The 18,276-nt window shown below is 43.7% G+C and overlaps 1 protein-coding gene across 9 annotated transcripts in view; it reads left to right on the top strand.

The window, feature by feature from the left end:
- si:ch211-26b3.4 (connector enhancer of kinase suppressor of ras 2) overlaps positions 1-18,276 on the top strand; it is a 648,212-nt gene that overhangs the window by 518,211 nt on the left and 111,725 nt on the right. For 6 of the 9 annotated variants that reach the window (XM_067996824.1, XM_067996823.1, XM_067996828.1 and 3 more), the window contains 2 exons: positions 78-112; positions 14,407-14,455. The exons of the other annotated variants lie outside the window; for them this stretch is intronic. In XM_067996824.1, coding sequence (XP_067852925.1) covers positions 78-112; positions 14,407-14,455 — 84 coding nt within the window. The remainder of the gene's footprint in view (positions 1-77; positions 113-14,406; positions 14,456-18,276) is intronic. 9 annotated transcript variants of the gene reach the window in all.

Genomic DNA, 18,276 nt, shown 5'->3' with positions numbered 1-18,276 from the left:
GGAAATGGGGTTTGTTTCATTTCTGGTAACGAGTTTAACACAGCTTTTTTTTCTCTCTCCCTCTTTTGTTGTTGCAGCGAGCAGGGGATTCTATTGTTGGGGAGACAGAAAGGTAAATCTTTCCCTTCTGAAATGTTTCTTGAAATATGGTTGATTGTTGAGAGTGTAAAAGAATCGCCTTGATGGACAGTGAGTATATGTTAACATGTGGAGGTACTATATCGGGCAAAACTTGATGACTTCAGTGTTCACGTTTGCAAACTTATTTGCGCCAGGGGTTAGACTGCAGTCCAGACAAACTCAAACTGACCCCACAGGAAGGAATGCCCACACCTCAGAGCTTGAGTGTCCTAAGTGGTCTTCTGAGCTCTGTTGCCTTTGTGTGCCCACGGCCATCTCCCCTGGAAATGCAAGTGGCAACAGAACCGTACCCCGAGAGCGAGAGGTCCACAGTCAACACCGCTGAAAAGCAAGTGTCCTGGGGCCAGGCCAACAGTCGGGGTGAACAGCTGAGCTCAGAATCCCTGTGCTGGGGAGACAAGGAGAGTCAATCAGGGATTCTGCTCATGATTGGATTCCAGTGATGCCACCCCCCCCCCCACCCCAACTGAACAGTGCCCACATGGGAATATCAAGTGAGAGTAGGACCAGGCTTAACACATGATGTCCCCCGCGGTTAAATAGCCAGTGACACAGTGAAAAATGGCTACATAGGCGAGGTGCCGGAGGGCAATTGGCACAGGTGGGGGAAAAAACCCGTACCTGCTCAACAGGAATCCGTGCCTTCAGGAGATGAAATTTGGAAAGCAAACATCCCTTGTCCCTGATTCTAACCAATGTTGGTATTCACAGTTCAGACCAAACATGGCACCACGTACATTGACACAGAGACCACGAGTCTTGGAGATTATTGTGTTTCTCTCAACAGCATATACATCTGGATCCCAAATGTTTTGCTTTTCATGTCACTGGCATAACACGAAGTTACACTGCACAATTTAAGAATCTTGAAATCTTACTGATGCACCATGAGTTCAGAGAGTTTGCGAGGCTCTGAGCTCTGTGATGATAAGGAAAATGTTGTGTGACGTGGTGACCCTCCAAGGTGGAGTGTGGCAATGTTCAAATGATCAATGCAGTTGGAAGTAGCACAGGTGCCTCACTTGTGCCTAATACCACATTCCGTTTACCCACTGAGCCTCTTCATGTTACCTATGTGAACTTAAATAGTAAAATCCAAGATATTAACAGTCAAAACTGAGTACAGGGACTTAACTATTCTGAAAAAAAATGTTGTTATCAAAAGCAAATAACTGTGGATGCTGGAAATCTGAAATAATGACAGAAAATGCTGGAAATACTCAGCAGGTAAGGCGGCATCTGTGGATAGAGAAACAGAGTTAACGTTTAGTAGATACCTTATCAAACATGAGAGGGGAAACAGAAAGCAATTACCCGATCAAACACGAGAAACGTTAACTCTGTTTCTCTCTCCACAGATGCTGCCTGACGTGCTGAGTACTTCCAGCATTATATTTTTTGTTGTGTCATTTTACAATGTATTTTAACTCTGTTCATCTCCCTTGAAAAAAATCTCTCAATTTCATTTCTAAAAGATCTCAGCCGATTAGGCCCAAACCTGGGGCCTGAAATTACACTGTGGGATATTTTAACCCCTTTCTCCACTACTTCAGCACAGATGTTAACTCACTTATGTTAAACAGGTTGACTCCTCTGCTAAAATAGCAGAGAGGAATTTCAGACAGACACACTTGTACACTATTATTCCACAAAGTAATTTCAAGGCCGTTATTAATATTTTGCCTTGGATTCATTATACTGTACTAAAGCAAAAATTTTTTTTAAAGAAATTAAGAGAGAATATAAAAATTACACCTTGAATAAAACTTCAAGATATATTTTGACAGGAACCCAAAATTTAATCTCTACATTAATATTTATTTTATATATTTCAACGGTGAGAAATGATACATGCAGGGTTTAAGATGCATTGGTTAGCTTAGCAGATGAATAAAACTGAATTTCTTGTCATACATAATAATGGGTTAAGGTGTTTAAACTAATAATTTAATGACCCGGGGATTTTCTTTCATGACTTGGCAATGTTCCTAGGGTGACTTCAGTATAGTGTAGCTGGTTATTTATTTAGTCATCTCTTAATAATGTTGACCAATCAAAAAATAGAATTTAAGTCCAATCTGGCACTATTTGCGTGCCGGCCAAATCATAATGTTAGCACTTTTCAGTCACTTCATATCTATCATTACCCTTTCCCTCTTCATTACCAAATTCAGGTATAATGCTGGACAAGGTTGTAAGAAATTAAAGCAGTTTATTGAAGTAAGAGAAACAGTTATTTCACTTGGTACAGGGCACAATTCAAAGTTGCGTTGTCAGTCTCTCTTAACAACGCAACACACATCCTCGGGTTGCTTCATCAAGCTAACCTTGGGTAAAATGTGATTATATGGTTTTACACGCAGATGTATCCCATTCGAGCATTTCACTGAGTTGTGTGTCATCTGCAAACTTTGAAATTATATCATGAGTACCCAAGTCCAGGTCATTAATATATATCAAAAAGAGCAATGATCCTAACACTGACCCCTGGGGAACACCACTGTATACTTCCCTCCATTCTGAAAAACAGTCGTTCATCACTACTCTCTGCTTTCTGTTCCTCAACCAATCTTGTATCCCGGTCACCACTGCCCCTTTTATTCCAAGGGCTTCAATTTTGCTGACAAGCCTATTATGTGGTACTTTATCAAATGCCTTTTGAATGTTCATATATATGACAACAAACGCAATACCCTCATCAGCCCTCTCTGTTACTTCATCAAAGAACTCAATCAAGTTACTCAAACATGATTTTCCTGTAACAATTCCATGCTGACTTTCATTTAATAGCTCAGACTTTTCCAAGTGCCAATCAATTTTGTCCCAGTTTATTGTCTCTAACAGTTTTTCCTCCACCGACGTTAGGCTGACTGGGCTATAATTACTGGGTTCATCCTTCTCCCCTTTTTTGAACAGGAGAGTAACATTTGAAAACTTCCAGTTTTTCACATGTTTCATCCACTTGCAGAAGAGAGCAAGCTGATTGCCAAAACTAGCGAGGCTTATCTTTAGACTTATCTTTAGTCGCTTTCCTCACCACCCGCTGTAAACAATGGGCCAGAAATTGCGCACAACGGCATGGCGAGGCTGTCTGCACATCCTGCGCATAAAAGGAACGAATATACTTACTGTGGGGTCCGCGATGTAAATTTCCTCCATCTTGAAGTTTGCTTAAGCTGTGCGTTGTCAAATCAACGTATGTATGGGACAGAATGTGGGAATGGAAGCCACGCCCACAGAATCTGTCAGGAAGAGAAGCCATGCCCACAAGCAGGCAAGTAGAAATCATTCATTTAAAGTAAACTTCAGTACATCAGTGTAAATAAAAATTTAACATCTTTTTGTAAAAAGCCAAGCAAATAATTGAATTTAATCAGAGGCAGAAGTTAAAAGTAAAAAAAACATTTTTAACTTTTTAATTTTAATTTTTTTAAATTAAATGATCAAAAAATAATACAATAAGAAGTATTATGACATTCCACATTTTTAAAATTTAATTTTTATTTGTTTTGCGGTCATTATTAGTCATCGCATTTTTAAAAAGTAGTCTAGATCCTGGTATATTTCAGCGACCTTTTGGTGGCATAAGTATTTTCGTTCCAGCTGGACAGATGGGTAAGTTTACGACTTTTGAATGATTTCAGTCATTGTAGAGTAGCATGCCCCTTTAATTTGCAGCTGCCAAACTGCCGGTGAACCACTAGGATCAAGTTCACGATTTCCAGGTTTTAGTGCGCATGGGCGCATTCATGAACTTGCTTCATCGATTCGCCGGCAGAGATAGAGGACGCCATTGAGGGACGACATCCCGAATTGAGTCATTTCTGCCCCCTTGTCATTTTCCATTTACAGACCTGCCGTTGAACACATTTAGTAGCTCGTGAGGTAAAATGTCACATTTTGACCTGATTTCACCACCTATCCAAGTACTTACACAAACTCCCTTCTCGCATTTTGCTTCCGGTGCAGAGGACATTCACTCGAATGGTACCAGGGAAAAAAGACTTCAGTTACGTGGAGAGACTAGAAAAGCTGGAGTTAGTCTGCTGAGAACAGAGAAAGTTAAGGGGAGATTTAATAGAGGTGTTCAAAATCATGAAGGGTTTTGATAGAGAAAATGAGGAGAAACTGTTTTTGCTGACAGGAGGGTCGGTGACTGGAGGATGCAGATTGAAGATAATTGGCTAAAGAGCCAGGGGGAGATGAAGAGAATTTCTTTTGTGCAACGAGTTGTTATGATCTGGAATGCACTGAAATGGTGGTGGAAGCAAATTCAATAGTAATTTTCAAAAGGGAATTGGATGAATACTTGAAAAGAAAAAAATTGCAGGGCTATGGGGAAAGAGCAGGGGAGTGGGACTAATTGGATAGCTCTTTCAAAGAGCCAATACAGACACGATGGGCCAAATGGCCACCTTCTGTGCTGTATGATTCTATGACAGCAATGCCATAGAACCATAGAAAAGATGCAGCACAGAAGGGGGCCATTCGGCCCATCGTGTCCGCGCCGGCTCGAAGAACAAACAGTTGCCCATTCTAATCCCACCTTCCAGCACCTGGTCCGTAGCCCTGCAGCTTACAGCACTTTAGATTCAGGTCCAGGTACTTTTTAAAAGAGTTGAGAGTCCTTGCCTCTACCACCAATTCGGGCAGTGAATTCCATACACCCACCACCCTCTGGGTAAAAATGTTTTTGCTCATGTCCCCGCTAATCCTTCCGCCAATCAGTTTAAATCTATGTCCTCTAGTTCTTGAACTCTCCGCTAGGGGAAACAGGTACCTCCTGTCTACTCTAACTAGGTCCCTCATAATTTTGTACACCTCAATCAAGTCTCCCCTCAGCCTCCTCTGCTCCGAGGAAAACAACCCCAGCCTATCCAATTTCTCCTCGAAGCTGCAATTTTCAAGCCCTGGCAACATTCTTGTAAATCTTCTCTGCACTCTCTCCAGAGCAATTACGTCCTTCCTATAATGTGGTGACCAGAACTACACACAATACTCCAGCTGTGGCCTTACCAGCGTTTTATACAGTTCCATCGTTACATCTCTGCTTTTGTATTCTATACCTCGGCTAATAATGGAGAGCATTCCGTATTCTGCCTTCACAACCTTATCTGCCACCTTCAAGGACCTGTGCACATGCACTCCAACATCTCTCACTTCCTCTACCCCTCTCAGTATATTCCCATTTACTGCGTATTCCCTTTTACTGTTTGCCCTCCCTAAGTGCGTTACCTCACACTTCTCTGGGTTGAATTCCATTTGCCACTTTTCCGCCCACTCCACCAACCCATTGATATCTTCCTGGAGCCTACAGCTATCCTCTTCACTATCAACTACACGGCCAATTTTTGTGTCGTCTGCAAATTTGCCAATCATGCCCCCTACATTCAAGTCCAAATCATTAATATATACCACAAACAGCAAGGGACCCAACACTAAGCCCTGTGCCACACCACCGGAAATGGATTTCCATTCACAAAGACATCCATCGACTTTTACCCCTTGTTTCCTGTTACTGAGCCAATTTTGGATCAATTCGCCACATTTCCCTGTATCCCATGGGCTTTTACCTTTCTGACCAGTCTACCATGTGGGACCTTGTCAAATGCCTTACTAAAATCCATATAGACAACATCCACTGCACTACCCTCATCAATCCTCCTTGTCACTTCCTCAAAGAATTCAATCAGATTTGTAAGGCATGATCTTCCCTGAACAAATCCATGCTGACTCTCCCTGATTAAACCATGCCTTTCCAAGTGACAGTTTATCCTATCTCTCAGTATTGATTCTAATAGTTTGCCACCACTCAGGTAAGACTGACCGGCCTATAATTGTTCGGCCTTTCCCTCGTACCCTTTTTAAGCAATGGTACTACGTTTGGAGTCTTCCAGTCCTCCAGTACCTCCCCTGTATCTAGTGAGGATTGGAAAATGATCCTCAGAGCACCTGCTATTTCCTCCCTGGCTTCCTTCAATAGCCTAGGAAACAATCCATCTGGCCCTGACTTATCAACTTCAAGGATTCCAGTCCCTCTAGTACTTCCTCTCTCGTTATGTTTACCTTATCCAATATTTCACATCTCTCCTCTTTAACTACTATGTCCGGATCATCCCTTTCCTTTGTGAATACGGAGACAAAATATTCATTTAAAACCCTGCTCACATCCTCTGCTTTTACACACAAGTTACCCTTATCATCCCTGATAGGTCCCACCTTTTCCTTAGCTATCCTCTTGTTCTTAATGTACTGATAAAACATCTTTGGGTTTTCTTTAATTTTACTAGCTAATATTTTTTCATGCCCTCTCTTTGCTCTCCTTATTTCCTTTTTTACGTCATCCCTGTACTTTCTATACTGCTCTAGGCTTTCTGCAGTGTTTAGTTTTCTGTGACAGTCATAAACTTTCTTTTTCTGCTTTATCTTGTCCCGTATACTTCTAGACAACCAGAGGGCTCTAAATTTGGCAGTGCCACCTTTTTTCTTCGAGGGGAGATATCTGCATTGTACCGGTAGAATTTCACTTTTTAGTGCCTCCCACTGGCTTGCCACTGATTTCTCCTCAAGTAATTGTGTCCAGTCCACTTCTGCCAAATCATCTCTTAGTTCTGTAAAGTTTGCTTTCCCCCAATTTAAAACATTTAACCCTGATTTAACTCTGTCCTTTTCCATAATAATGCTAAAACTAACTGAATTGTGGTCATTATCCCCAATATGGTCACCCACTATCACTTCACCCACTTGCCCATCTTCATTTCCCAGGACTAAATCTAGAATTGCATCCCCTCTTGTTGGGCTTGTCACGTACTGGCTAAAAAAGTTCTCCTGGACACCAATCAAGAATTTTGCACCCTCTGTGCCCCTCACACTGTTTGAATCCCAGTTGATGTTGGGGTAGTTGAAGTCCCCTACTATTATTGTCCTCTTATTTTTGCACTCAGAAATTTGCCCACGTATTTTTTCTTCTATCTCCCTTTCGCTATTCGGGGGTCTATAGTGCACTCCTCGTAGTGTGACTGCCCCTTTTTTATTTCTTAGCTCAACCCAAACGGCCTTGATTGATGATCCATTTAGCATATCATCCCTTCTCACAACTGTAATTGATTCTTTAACCAATAATGCTACACCCCCTCCTTTTTTATCACCCTCTCTATCCTGCCTGAAAACTCTATATCCAGGGATATTGATCTGCCAATTATCCCCCTCTTTAAGCCAGGTTTCCATTATAGCAATGATATCATGCTGCCATGTGTCTATCTGTGCCCTTAGCTCATCTGCTTTGTTTGTAATACTCCTTGCATTGTAGTATATACCCTTTAACCCCATCAAATTCCTGTGCTGAACACTATTTAACCTTTGCTTCTTTGCCTTTCTGAGTCGCTAGCTACGTCGCTAACTGCTTTTCTACGTCCCATTTCCTGGTCTGAATTTGTCCTATCTGTACCTGACCTTTGGTTCCCATCCCCCTGTCATACTAGTTTAAACCCTCCCCAACAGAACTAGCAAATGCCCCCGGGAGGATATTGGTCCCGGTTCTGCTTGGGTGCAACCCGTCCAGCTTGTACAGGTCCCGCCTTTCCCAGAATCGGTCCCAATGCCTCAGAAATTTAAACCCCTCCCTCTTACACCATCTCTCAAGCCACGCATTCATCTGGTCTATTCTCCTATTTCTGCTCTCGCTAGCACGTCGCACTGGGAGTAATCCTGAGATTACTATCTCAGAGGTCCTGTTTCTTAATTTATTTCCTAACTCCCTATATTCTGCTTGCAGGACCTCATCCCTTTTTTTATCGATGTCGTTGGTGCCGATATAGACCACGACCTCTAGCTGTTCACCCTCCCCCTTCAGAATGTCCTGCAGCCACTCCGTGACATCCTTGACCCTAGCACCAGGGAGGTAACATACCATCCTGGAGTCACATCTGCAGCCGCAGAAACACCTATCTGTTCCCCTTACGATGGAATCCCCTATCACTATTGCTCTCCCATTCTTTTTCCTCCCCTCCTGTGCAGCTGAGTCACTTGTGGCTCTTGCTACATTCCCCTGACAAGCCATCTCCCCCAACAGTATCCAAAGCGGAATATCTGTTTGAGATGGAGATGGCCCAGGGGACTCCTGCTCTACCTGCCTCATCCTTTTACTCGGCCTGGCGGTCACCCATTTCCTTTCTGCCTGTGTAATCTTTACCTGCGGTGTGACCACCTCACTGAACGTGCTATCCACGATAATCTCAGCATCGCGGATGCTCCACAGTGAATCCACCCGCAGTTCCAGCTCCGAAATGCGGTTAGCCAGTAGCTGCAGCTGGACACACTTCCTGCACCCATGGTGGCCAGGGACACTGGTAGTGTCCATGACTTCCCACATAGCGCAGGAAGAGCATATCACGGGTGCGAGCTCTGCTGCCATGACTTGCCTTAGATTAAGTTCGTTAGTTACTCCCTTTAAGGAGTTTACTCCTTTAAATTACTCTTAATTTAGAGAATGTTAACTACACCAGGGACCTTGATTCACTAAAAAAAAACGCTACTTGCTATAACTAAATTAAGTTTAGTTTTTTTTTTAAATTTAGTTTTATGCTCTAATTTACTTAGCCCACAGTCCTAAGAAAGAAGAAAACAGAAGGGATACTCACCACAAACCGTCTACCTGCCTTACCTGTGACGTCACACTGCAGTTTTGTTTTGTTGTTGCTGTGACCCGCTCTCGGTCTGCTCCGCTCTGTTGTCTAATCAAATGCACCTCACCTCTTACCGCACCGAATCCCCTCACTCAACAAATTCCCAATTATAGACTCTGTCGAAACCAGACTCCGTCGATAGCTGCTACTCCGTGCTCCCTCACTCCTGCAGGCAGTTAGAGGGGGAATCTCGGACTGAATCCAGATTGGGCCAAGTGGCATTGCAGGGACTCAATCAAGATTGGTATCTTGGCCCCTTGTTCAGTGTAAATATAAAATTTTCAAGTTATCTATAAGTAGCACGCACTGTTGATATAATTTAGATCAATAAGCCTCCAAAAATCAAAATCCAAAATTTTTTGAAAATAAGATTTTCAGGTAAAGTCCGCAACTTAATTTAAATATTTTAAATGGATTCGTTAACCTCTCCATCCGCAGTGCAATATAAATGTGGGATTTGTTGCATATAAGGTGAAAATCTCGTGATCCCATGTAGTAAAAGCATGACTTATTCAGTCACTTTGAACCAGTGGGCCTAATTATAAACAGACTAATTAGCGGGATGTGATCCCCAAAACACAGGCAAAAATCCCAAACTAAAAATGGAATTTGACTGATTCAGTCACTGTAAATTAGTGGCCCTGCTACACTGCAGTGCGAGGTGCTGTGGAGTCATGGTATTCTGGCGTGATTCTCCAAACAGCTGAGTTCTGTACCTTAGCCATGTCACTATGGAGAGCCACATTATGCCTGCAAAAAGAAATTGGACTAGAAATTGTTTGCGTTAAGACAGGATTACTGCCACCATTGCACATACTTTTTTTTTGTAAATTGATAGGCAGCTTCATGAAATTACACTTTCAAGCAGAATTCCCAATAATTCCCTGGAGCCTGTCCTCACATACGCCGACTCCCAAAGTGGATCTGAGGGCAAAGAGGAGTGGCACCGGCGAGAGAGCCAATTGTCCAAAGCACAAGCCTGGCGCGGAGACTCGCTTACTCAGAGCAGGTATCAGCAAACCACGGGTACATCCCCCACCATTTTCCACCCATTACGGGTGGACAGTCAGGGGGAGTGGTGCTATGATTTCCCGACATGTGCTCTTGACGGGTGAGGCCTTACCCTGGGAGCATCCTTCCGAAATGTAGCCCTTACATTTCTATACGGTCTCCTAGTGGCTTTAGCGCTACTCTGTGCCTGCAGCCGACATGATCGCAAGGGTTTTAAATTCAGGCACGATTGCACTTGATTTCACTTTCAAATCACAAAAGAAATCTCCCCTTTATATTTTACAGGCTCGGAGAAATATATTATAATGGGAATCTAAAGGAGGCAGATTTCAGTAAAACAGTGCTAGATGCAAGACACATCTCCAAATCCAGCCTAAGGGAAAATTGGAATTAGGGAAAGTTTATTACATTGTAATGTCAAGTAGAAGACATTTGGCTCTGATTGGGCAAAATCTGCAGCAAATAATAAGGATCTGAAACAGTTCCATAGTTCTGACTTTCACCTATTGTACGTCTGTATTTTACTTAACATTTGTCCCTTCCAACCAGTAAAATTCTACATGAAATTGGATATTGATTTGCTGAAGTGCTTTTGTAATGGGTTTGGGAACGGTGGGATCTTATCAAACTGCTGAGGCAAATTTGAAGGAGAGCAAACCATCTTCCAGTGTCATTGCTACAGCCTAACTCATCAGTTGGTTCGTTTTGTGTCACAGACCATTGATCTACGAGTGAATTATATTTAGCGCATTATCACCCTTTTCAGTACGTCCCTTCGTTTAAGGCCAGGCTTCCTTTATTTATGGATTTTTTTTCCCTGCAAGCATCTTTTCTGAAACGTCAACTTGACTGACCTGCCGAGAGGTTCCAGCATTTTCTGTTTTTTTTGTTTCGGATTTCCAAAATCAGCATTTTTTTTTATGCCTTTCACCTTAAATTTTTCTCTCCCTGCTCCTTTAGCGGGGCTGTTAAGCCACTGCTATTAACCAGGATTCGCACTCCTGCTTAAGCAACAGAGAGAGAGGAATTTTAGACGACCGCTTTGAATGTTTGTAAGCTGGTATTTCAGAGCATAATTTCTCGGCCAATTTTTCTTTAATAGCATTACACTCCAATGGGGTAATATGTTGCTCTCTAATAAACGTTTTTTTTACGTCTGTTACTCTGCACTTTATTCTGCAAGTTGCTCTCAGGAGCGAAACTAGAGAGGTATCCACTCATCTTTGAAGGTGGCAGGACATGTTGAGATGGCTGTTAAAAAATCATATGGAATCCTGGGATTTATAAATAGAGGCATAGAGTACAAAAGCAAGGAAGTTATGCTATACCTTTATAAATCACTGGTTAGGCCTTAACTAGAGTATTGTGTCCAATTCTGGTCACCACACTTTAGGAAGGATGTCAAGGCCTTGAAGAGGGTGCAGAGGAGATTTACTAGAACGGTACCAGGGATCAGGGACTTCAATTATGTGCTGAGTCTAAAAAAGCTGGGATAGTTCTTCTTACAGCAGAGAAGGTTAAGGGAGATTTAATTGATGTGTTCAAAATTATGGAGGGTTTTGTTAGAGTAGATCGGGAGAAACTGTTTCCAGTGGCAGAAGGGTCAGTAACCAGAGGACACAGGCTGTTAAATGAAACCAGGGAGGAAACAGCGGAGGCTTTAACAATCATTTTCCAAACTTCACTGGATACAGGCGTAGTGCCAGAGGATTGGAGGACTGCTAACGTTGTATCGTTGTTTAAAAAGGGAGCGAAGGATAGACCTAGTAATTAGAGGCCAGTTAGTCTAACCTCAGTGGTGGGCAAATTATTGGAATCAATTCTGAGGGACAGGATAAATTGTCACTTAGAAAGGCACAGACTAATCAAGGACAGTCAGCATGGATTTGTTATGGGGAGGTCGTGTCTGAGTAACTTGATTGAATTTTTCGAGGAGGTGACAAGGAGGATCGATGAGGGTCGCGCAATTGATGTAGTCTACATGGATTTTAGCAAGGCTTTTGACAAGGTCCCACATGGCAGATTGGTCAAAAAAGTAAAGACCCATGGGATCCAAGGGAATGTGGCAAATTGGATCCAAAATTGGCTCAGTGGAGGAAGCAAAGGGTAACGGTCGACAGGAGTTTTTGCGACTGGAAGGCTGTTTCCAGGGGGTGCCGCAGGGCTCGGTACTATGTCCTTTGCTTTTTGTTGTGTACATTAACGATTTGGACTTAAACGTAGGGGGCATGATTAAGAAATTTGCAGATGACACAAAGCTAGGCCATGTGGTTGATAGTGAGGAAGAAAGCTGTAGACTGCAGGAAGATATCAATGGACTGGTCAGGTGAGTAGAAAAGTGGCAAATGGAGTTCAATCCGGAGAAGTGTGAGGTAATGCATTTGGGGAGAGCAAACAAGGCAAGGGAGTACACAATAAATGGGAGGATACTGAGAGGTGAAGAGGAAATGAGGGACCTTGGAGTCCATGTCCACAGATCCCTGAAGGTAGCAGGACAGGTAGATAAGGTGGTTAAGAAGGCATATGGAATGCTTTCCTTTATTAGCCAAGGTATAGAATATACAAGCAGGGATGTTATGCTGGAACTGTATAAAACACTAGTTAGGCCACAGCTTGAGTACTGCACACAGTTCTGGTCTCCACATTACAGGAAGAATGTAATTGCACTAGAGAGGGTACAGATGAGATTTACGAGGATGTTGCCAGGACTGGAGAATTTTAGCTTTGATGACAGATTGGAACAGAGGAGGCTGAGGGGTGATTTGATTGAGGTGTACAAAATTACAAGGGGCCTAGATAGATTGAATAGGAAGGACCTATTTCCCTTAGCGGAGGGGTCAATAACCAGGGGGCATAGATTTAAAGTGATTGGTAGAAGGATTAGAGCAGAAATGAGGAAAGAATTTTTCACCCAGAGGGTGGTGGGGGTCTGGAACTCACTGCCTGAGAGGGTGGTAGAGACAGAAACCCTCAACTCATTTAAAAAAATACCTGGATATGCACCTGAAGAGCCGTGACCTGCAGGGCTACGGACCAAATGCGGGAAAGTGGGATTAGGCTGGGTGGCTCATTTCTCAGCCCGCGCGGACACAATGGGCTGAATGGCCTTCTTCAGTGCCGTAAATTTTCTATGATTCTACAGATTTAAGATAATTGGCAAAAGAATCAGGGGGGAGATGTGGAGACATTCTTTTACGCAGTGAGTTGTTATCATCTGGAATGCATTGCCTGAAAGGGTGCTGGAAGCAGGTTCAATAGTAACTTTAAAAATGGCGATTGGATAAATACTCGTCTGAAAAAATTTGCAGGGCTATGGGGTAAGAGCAGGTGAGTGGGACTAATTGGATTGTTCTTTCAAAGAGCCAGCACAGGCACAATGGGCTGAATGGCCTCCTTCTGTGCTGTACAATTCTGTGATACTGTGATGAGCCCTTGGTGGCCAGAGTTCCACACTGGGAGCGCACATTTGGAAAATTTACCCTCACAGTGCAAAAGCAAAGCTCAAAATAATTTATGACAATGATATCTCCACTGTATGACATACACTTGCTCTTTATAATATACAAAAACATTGTGATCACTTACCTCTTGTGAGTTTGGTTTCTTGTTTTCTATTTTCATGATGAATAGTGAGGGATGGTCGGCTTTTATTGTATTAATCTGACAGGCTGTCACAGCAGACGATTTTATCACAAAAAACAGCAAATATCTGATCGTGATGGCAAAGCAGAAATCTTTTCTTGGGGTTCAGACAGTGGCTGTACTCACTGGAGCTTTGCAGATGTGTATCATTTGGATTTGTTAAAGAGGTCGTCATCGGTTAAGCTCACTGACATTTCAGAAAGGAATATGTTTAAATTATTATTTTTGCATCTGGGCCCCAGACTTTTATACCAACTGGTTGGTGTTTACGGTGAAATTGTGAGGGGCTGCAGCTTGAAAGAAGTTAACCTTGAAGGAAGTTAACCCCAAATGTGCGAAATCCTGGTTCGATATTAGCAGTGGAAACGGGGACAAAAACAGAAAAAGCTGGAAGTACTCAGCAGGTCAAGCAGCATCTGCTGAGAGACAGAAGTCAGTCAGCCAACATTTCATGTTTCTCAGCACTGGTTCGATCACATCCTAACAAGGAAAAGGGATTTTGTTTGAAAACCCTACTGGTTCTTAACAGACTAATAGTTGCCACAGCGATGGCTGAACAGATTGGCAAATTCTTTGACTCTACCTTGCAACATCCCTACTAAATTTTCAATATGGGCTTTATAAAGGCCGAATACTTTTGACAACCTTTTTAAAAATTATTTCTTTGGGTAGTTTAGCTTCTTTTCACAAACATGATCAAATCAAGTCACGACTGCCTTATTCTTTGGGGGTAAAAACAACATGGACCTACAACATCAATCATTTTTATGAAATAAACTTGAAGCAGTTGACAATACATCAAAGCAATGAAAATGTCATCTGCAATTCAGTTAACATTACATTCCTTCAATTGAAAATACAATTGAACAGATCTGTGCTCACCTGAATATAATGCTCTACAAGGACACTGTTATCTGTTTTTACACAGGTATACAAGTGCTGGCATTGACAGACAAGGCGGCACATCAATGAGGAAGGTAAGGCTTCTAAAAACTATTCTCTGCACATCATTCCTGACAGCGTAAATCACTGGAATAACATAATATATGTTTATTGCAGCTTCTGTGCATCCAATAGCTTTTTATTGCTTACAAATAACTGATTTGGTAATAAAAATACAGCTAAAAGATCACCTTTTTCAGCATTCTGTACATTTATTTTTGCTGCTTTTTGGGCAACACTTCAGAAAATTCCACTACACTGGAGGGGTGCAGGATAAGAGTTATCAACAAAATTACTAAATTATGTTAATCTTATTCATAAATTTAAGTAAATTCTTCAAATCAGATTTTTACTCTCCCTTCTTGAGGGTATAACCGGCACTTGGGGTACAGCTTCCATCTCTTCAGCTGCACATTTCGAGGTTAAACATTACTTGGTGTCGTTCATTAATTGAATTCTAATTGTTGGGTAATTGTTTCCATGGATTGCTGTGGAATTGCTACGAGGGGGCGAGCTCGAAACCAGGTTCTGGACCCAAGGGACCTGAGTTGACTCATTTCATAAAGCCCTACCTTCAGGTTTACAGGATGCTGTTGGTGACCAATTGAGGACCCATTCATATTGCCCAGTGGTATTTTTTTTAATTCATTTTTCTTTTAATTTTATGTTGTCCCTTACCTCTTTTGTCGTCCATGGCTGCTTTTTTTGGCAAGTAGAGCTCGTGCCCCTTAGGGGTATAAACTTTTTTTTTATTCGTTCATGGGATGTGGGCATCAATGGCAAGGCTAGCATTTATTGCCCATCCCTAATTGCCCTTGAGAAGGTGGTGGTGAGCCGCCGCCTTGAACCGCTGCAGTCCGTGTGGTGAAGGTTCTCCCACAGCGCTGTTAGGAAGGGAGTTCCAGGGTTTTGACCCAGCGACGATGAAGGAACAGTGATATATTTCCAAGTCGGGATGGTATGTTACTTGGAGGGGAACGTGCAGGTGGTGTTGTTCCATGTGTCTGCTGCCCTTGTCCTTCTAGGTGGTAGAGGTCGCGGGTTTGGGAGGTGCTGTCGAAGAAGCCTTGGTGAGTTGCTGCAGTGCATCCTGTGGATGGTACACACTGCAGCCACAGTGCGCCGGTGGTGAAGGGAGTGAATGTTTAGGGTGGTGGATAGGGTGTCAATCAAGCGGGCTGCTTTGTCCTGGATGGTGTCGGGCTTCTTGAGTGTTGTTGGAGCTGCACTCACCCAAGGCTTTGGGGAGTCAGGAGGTGAGTCATTTGCCACAGAATACCCAGCCTCTGACCTGCTCTTGGAGCCACAGTATTTATTTGGCTGGTCCAGTTAAGTTTCTGGTCAATGGTGACCCCCAGGATGTTGATGGTGGGGGATTCGGCAATGGTAATGCCGTTGAAGGTCAGGGGGAGGTGGTTAGACTCTCTCTTGTTGGAGATGGTCATTGCCTGGCACTTGTCGGGCACGAATGTTACTTGCCACTTATCAGCCTGAGCCTGGATGTTGTCCAGGTCTTGCTGCATGTGGGCACAGACTGCTTCGTTATCTGAGGGGTTGCGAATGGAACTGAACACTGTGCAATCTTCAGCGAACATCCCCATTTCTGACCTTATGATGGAGGGAAGGTCATTGATGACGCAGCTGAAGATGGTTGGGCCTAGGACACTGCCCTGAGGAACTCCTGCAGCAGTGTCCTGGGGCTGAGATGATTGGCCTCCAACAACCACTACCATCTTCCTTTGTGATAGGTATGACTCCAGCCACTGGAGAGTTTTCCCCCTGATTCCCATTGACTTCAATTTTACTACGGCTCCTTGGTGCCACACTCGGTCAAATGCTGCCTTGATGTCAAGGGCAGTCACTCTCACCTCACCTGTGGAATTCAGCTCTTTTGTCCATTTTTGGACCAAGGCTGTAATGAGGTCTGGAGCCGAGTGGTCCTAGCGGAACCCAAACTGAGCATCGGTGAGCAAGTTATTGGTGAGTAAGTGCCGCTTGATAGAACTGTTGATGACACCTTCCATCACTTTGCTGATGATTGAGAGTAGACTGATGGGGCGGTAATTGGCTAAATTGGATTTGTCCTGCTTTTTGAGGACAGGACATGCCTGGGCAATTTTCCACATTGTCGGGTAGATGCCAATGCTGTAGGGTACCAGAACAATTTGGCTAGTGGCACGGCTAGTTCTGGAGCACAAGTCTTCAGCACGACAGCTGTGATGTTGTCAGGGCCCATAGCCTTTGCTGTATCCAGTGCACTCAGCCGTTTCTTGATATCACGTGGAGTGAATCGAATTGGCTGAAGTCTGGCTTCTGTGATGGTGGGGATATCAGGAGGAGGCCGAGATGAATCATTCACTCGGCACTTCTGGCTGAAGATGTTTGCAAATGCTTCAGCCTTGTCTTTTGCACTCACGTGTTCACTCCGCCATCATTGAGGATGGGAATGTTTACAGAGCCTCCTCCTCCCGTTAGTTGTTTAATTGTCCACCACCATTCACGACTGGATGTGGCAGGATTCCAGAGTTTTGATCTGATCCATTGGTTGTGGAATTGATTAGCTCTGTCTATAGTATATTGCTTCTGCTGTTTAGTCCTGTGTTGTAGCTTCACCAGGTTGGAACCTCATTTTTAGGTACGCTTGGTGCTGCTCCTGACATGCTCTTCTACACTCCTCATTGAACCAGGGTTGATGCCCTGGCTTGTTGGTAATGGTAGAGTGAGGAATATGCCGGGCCATGAGGTTACAGATTGTGCTGGAATACAATTCTGCTGCTGCTGATGGCCCACAGCACCTCATGGATGCCCAGTTTTGAGCTGCTAGATCTGTTCTGAATCTATCCCATTTAGCATGGTGGTAGTGCCACACAACACGTTGGATGGTGCCCTCAGTGTGAAGACGGGACTTCGTCTCCACGAGGACTGTGCGGTGGTCATTCCTACCAATACTGTCGTGGACAGATGCATCTGCGACAGGTCGATTGGTGAGGACGAGGTCAAGTAGGTTTTTCCCTCGTGTTAGGTTCGCTCATCACCTGCCGCAGGCCCAGTCTGACAACTATGTCCTTCAGGACTTGGCCAGTAGTGTTGCTACCAAGCCACCCTTGGTGATGGACATTGAAGTCCCCCACCCAGAGTACATTCTGTGGCCTTGCTACCCTCAGTACTTCCTCCAAGTGGTGCTCAACATAGAGGAGGACTGATTCATCAGCTGAGGGAGGGTGGTAGGTAGTAATCAGCAGGAGGTTTCCTTGCCCATGTTTGACCTGATGCCATGAGATTTCATGGGGTCCAGAGTCAATGTTGTGGGCTCCCAGGGCCACTCCCTCCTGACTGCATACCACTGTACCGCCACCTCTGGTGGGTTTGTCCTGCCGGTGGAATAGGACATACCCAGGGATGGTGATGGAGGAGTCTGGGACGTTGGATGAAAGTTATGATTCTGTGAGTATGGCTATGTCAGGCTGTTGCTTGACTAGTCTGTTGGATAGCTCTCCCAATTTTGGCACAAGTCCCCAGATGTTAGTGAGAAGGACTTTGCAGGTTTGACTGGGTTTGGTTTGCCTTTGTCGTGTCCGGTGCCTCGTGGTCCAATGCCGGGTGGTCCTTCTGGTTTTATTCTTATTATGACCTTTCGTAGCGAGATTGTACAACTGAGTGGTTTGCTAGGCCATTTCAGAGGGCGATTAAGAATCAACCACATTGCTGTGGGTCTGGAGTCACATATAGGCCAAACCTGGTAAGGACAGCAGGTTTTCTTCCATAAAGGGCATTAGTGAACCAGATGGGTTTTTATGACAATCCGGTAGTTTTATGGCCGCCATTGCTGATGCTAGTTTTTTTTTATTTCCAGATT

Source organism: Heptranchias perlo, chromosome 15, assembly GCF_035084215.1.
Source record: "Heptranchias perlo isolate sHepPer1 chromosome 15, sHepPer1.hap1, whole genome shotgun sequence".
NCBI lineage: Eukaryota > Metazoa > Chordata > Chondrichthyes > Hexanchiformes > Hexanchidae > Heptranchias > Heptranchias perlo.
This window is presented reverse-complemented; position numbering and strand designations above follow the sequence as displayed.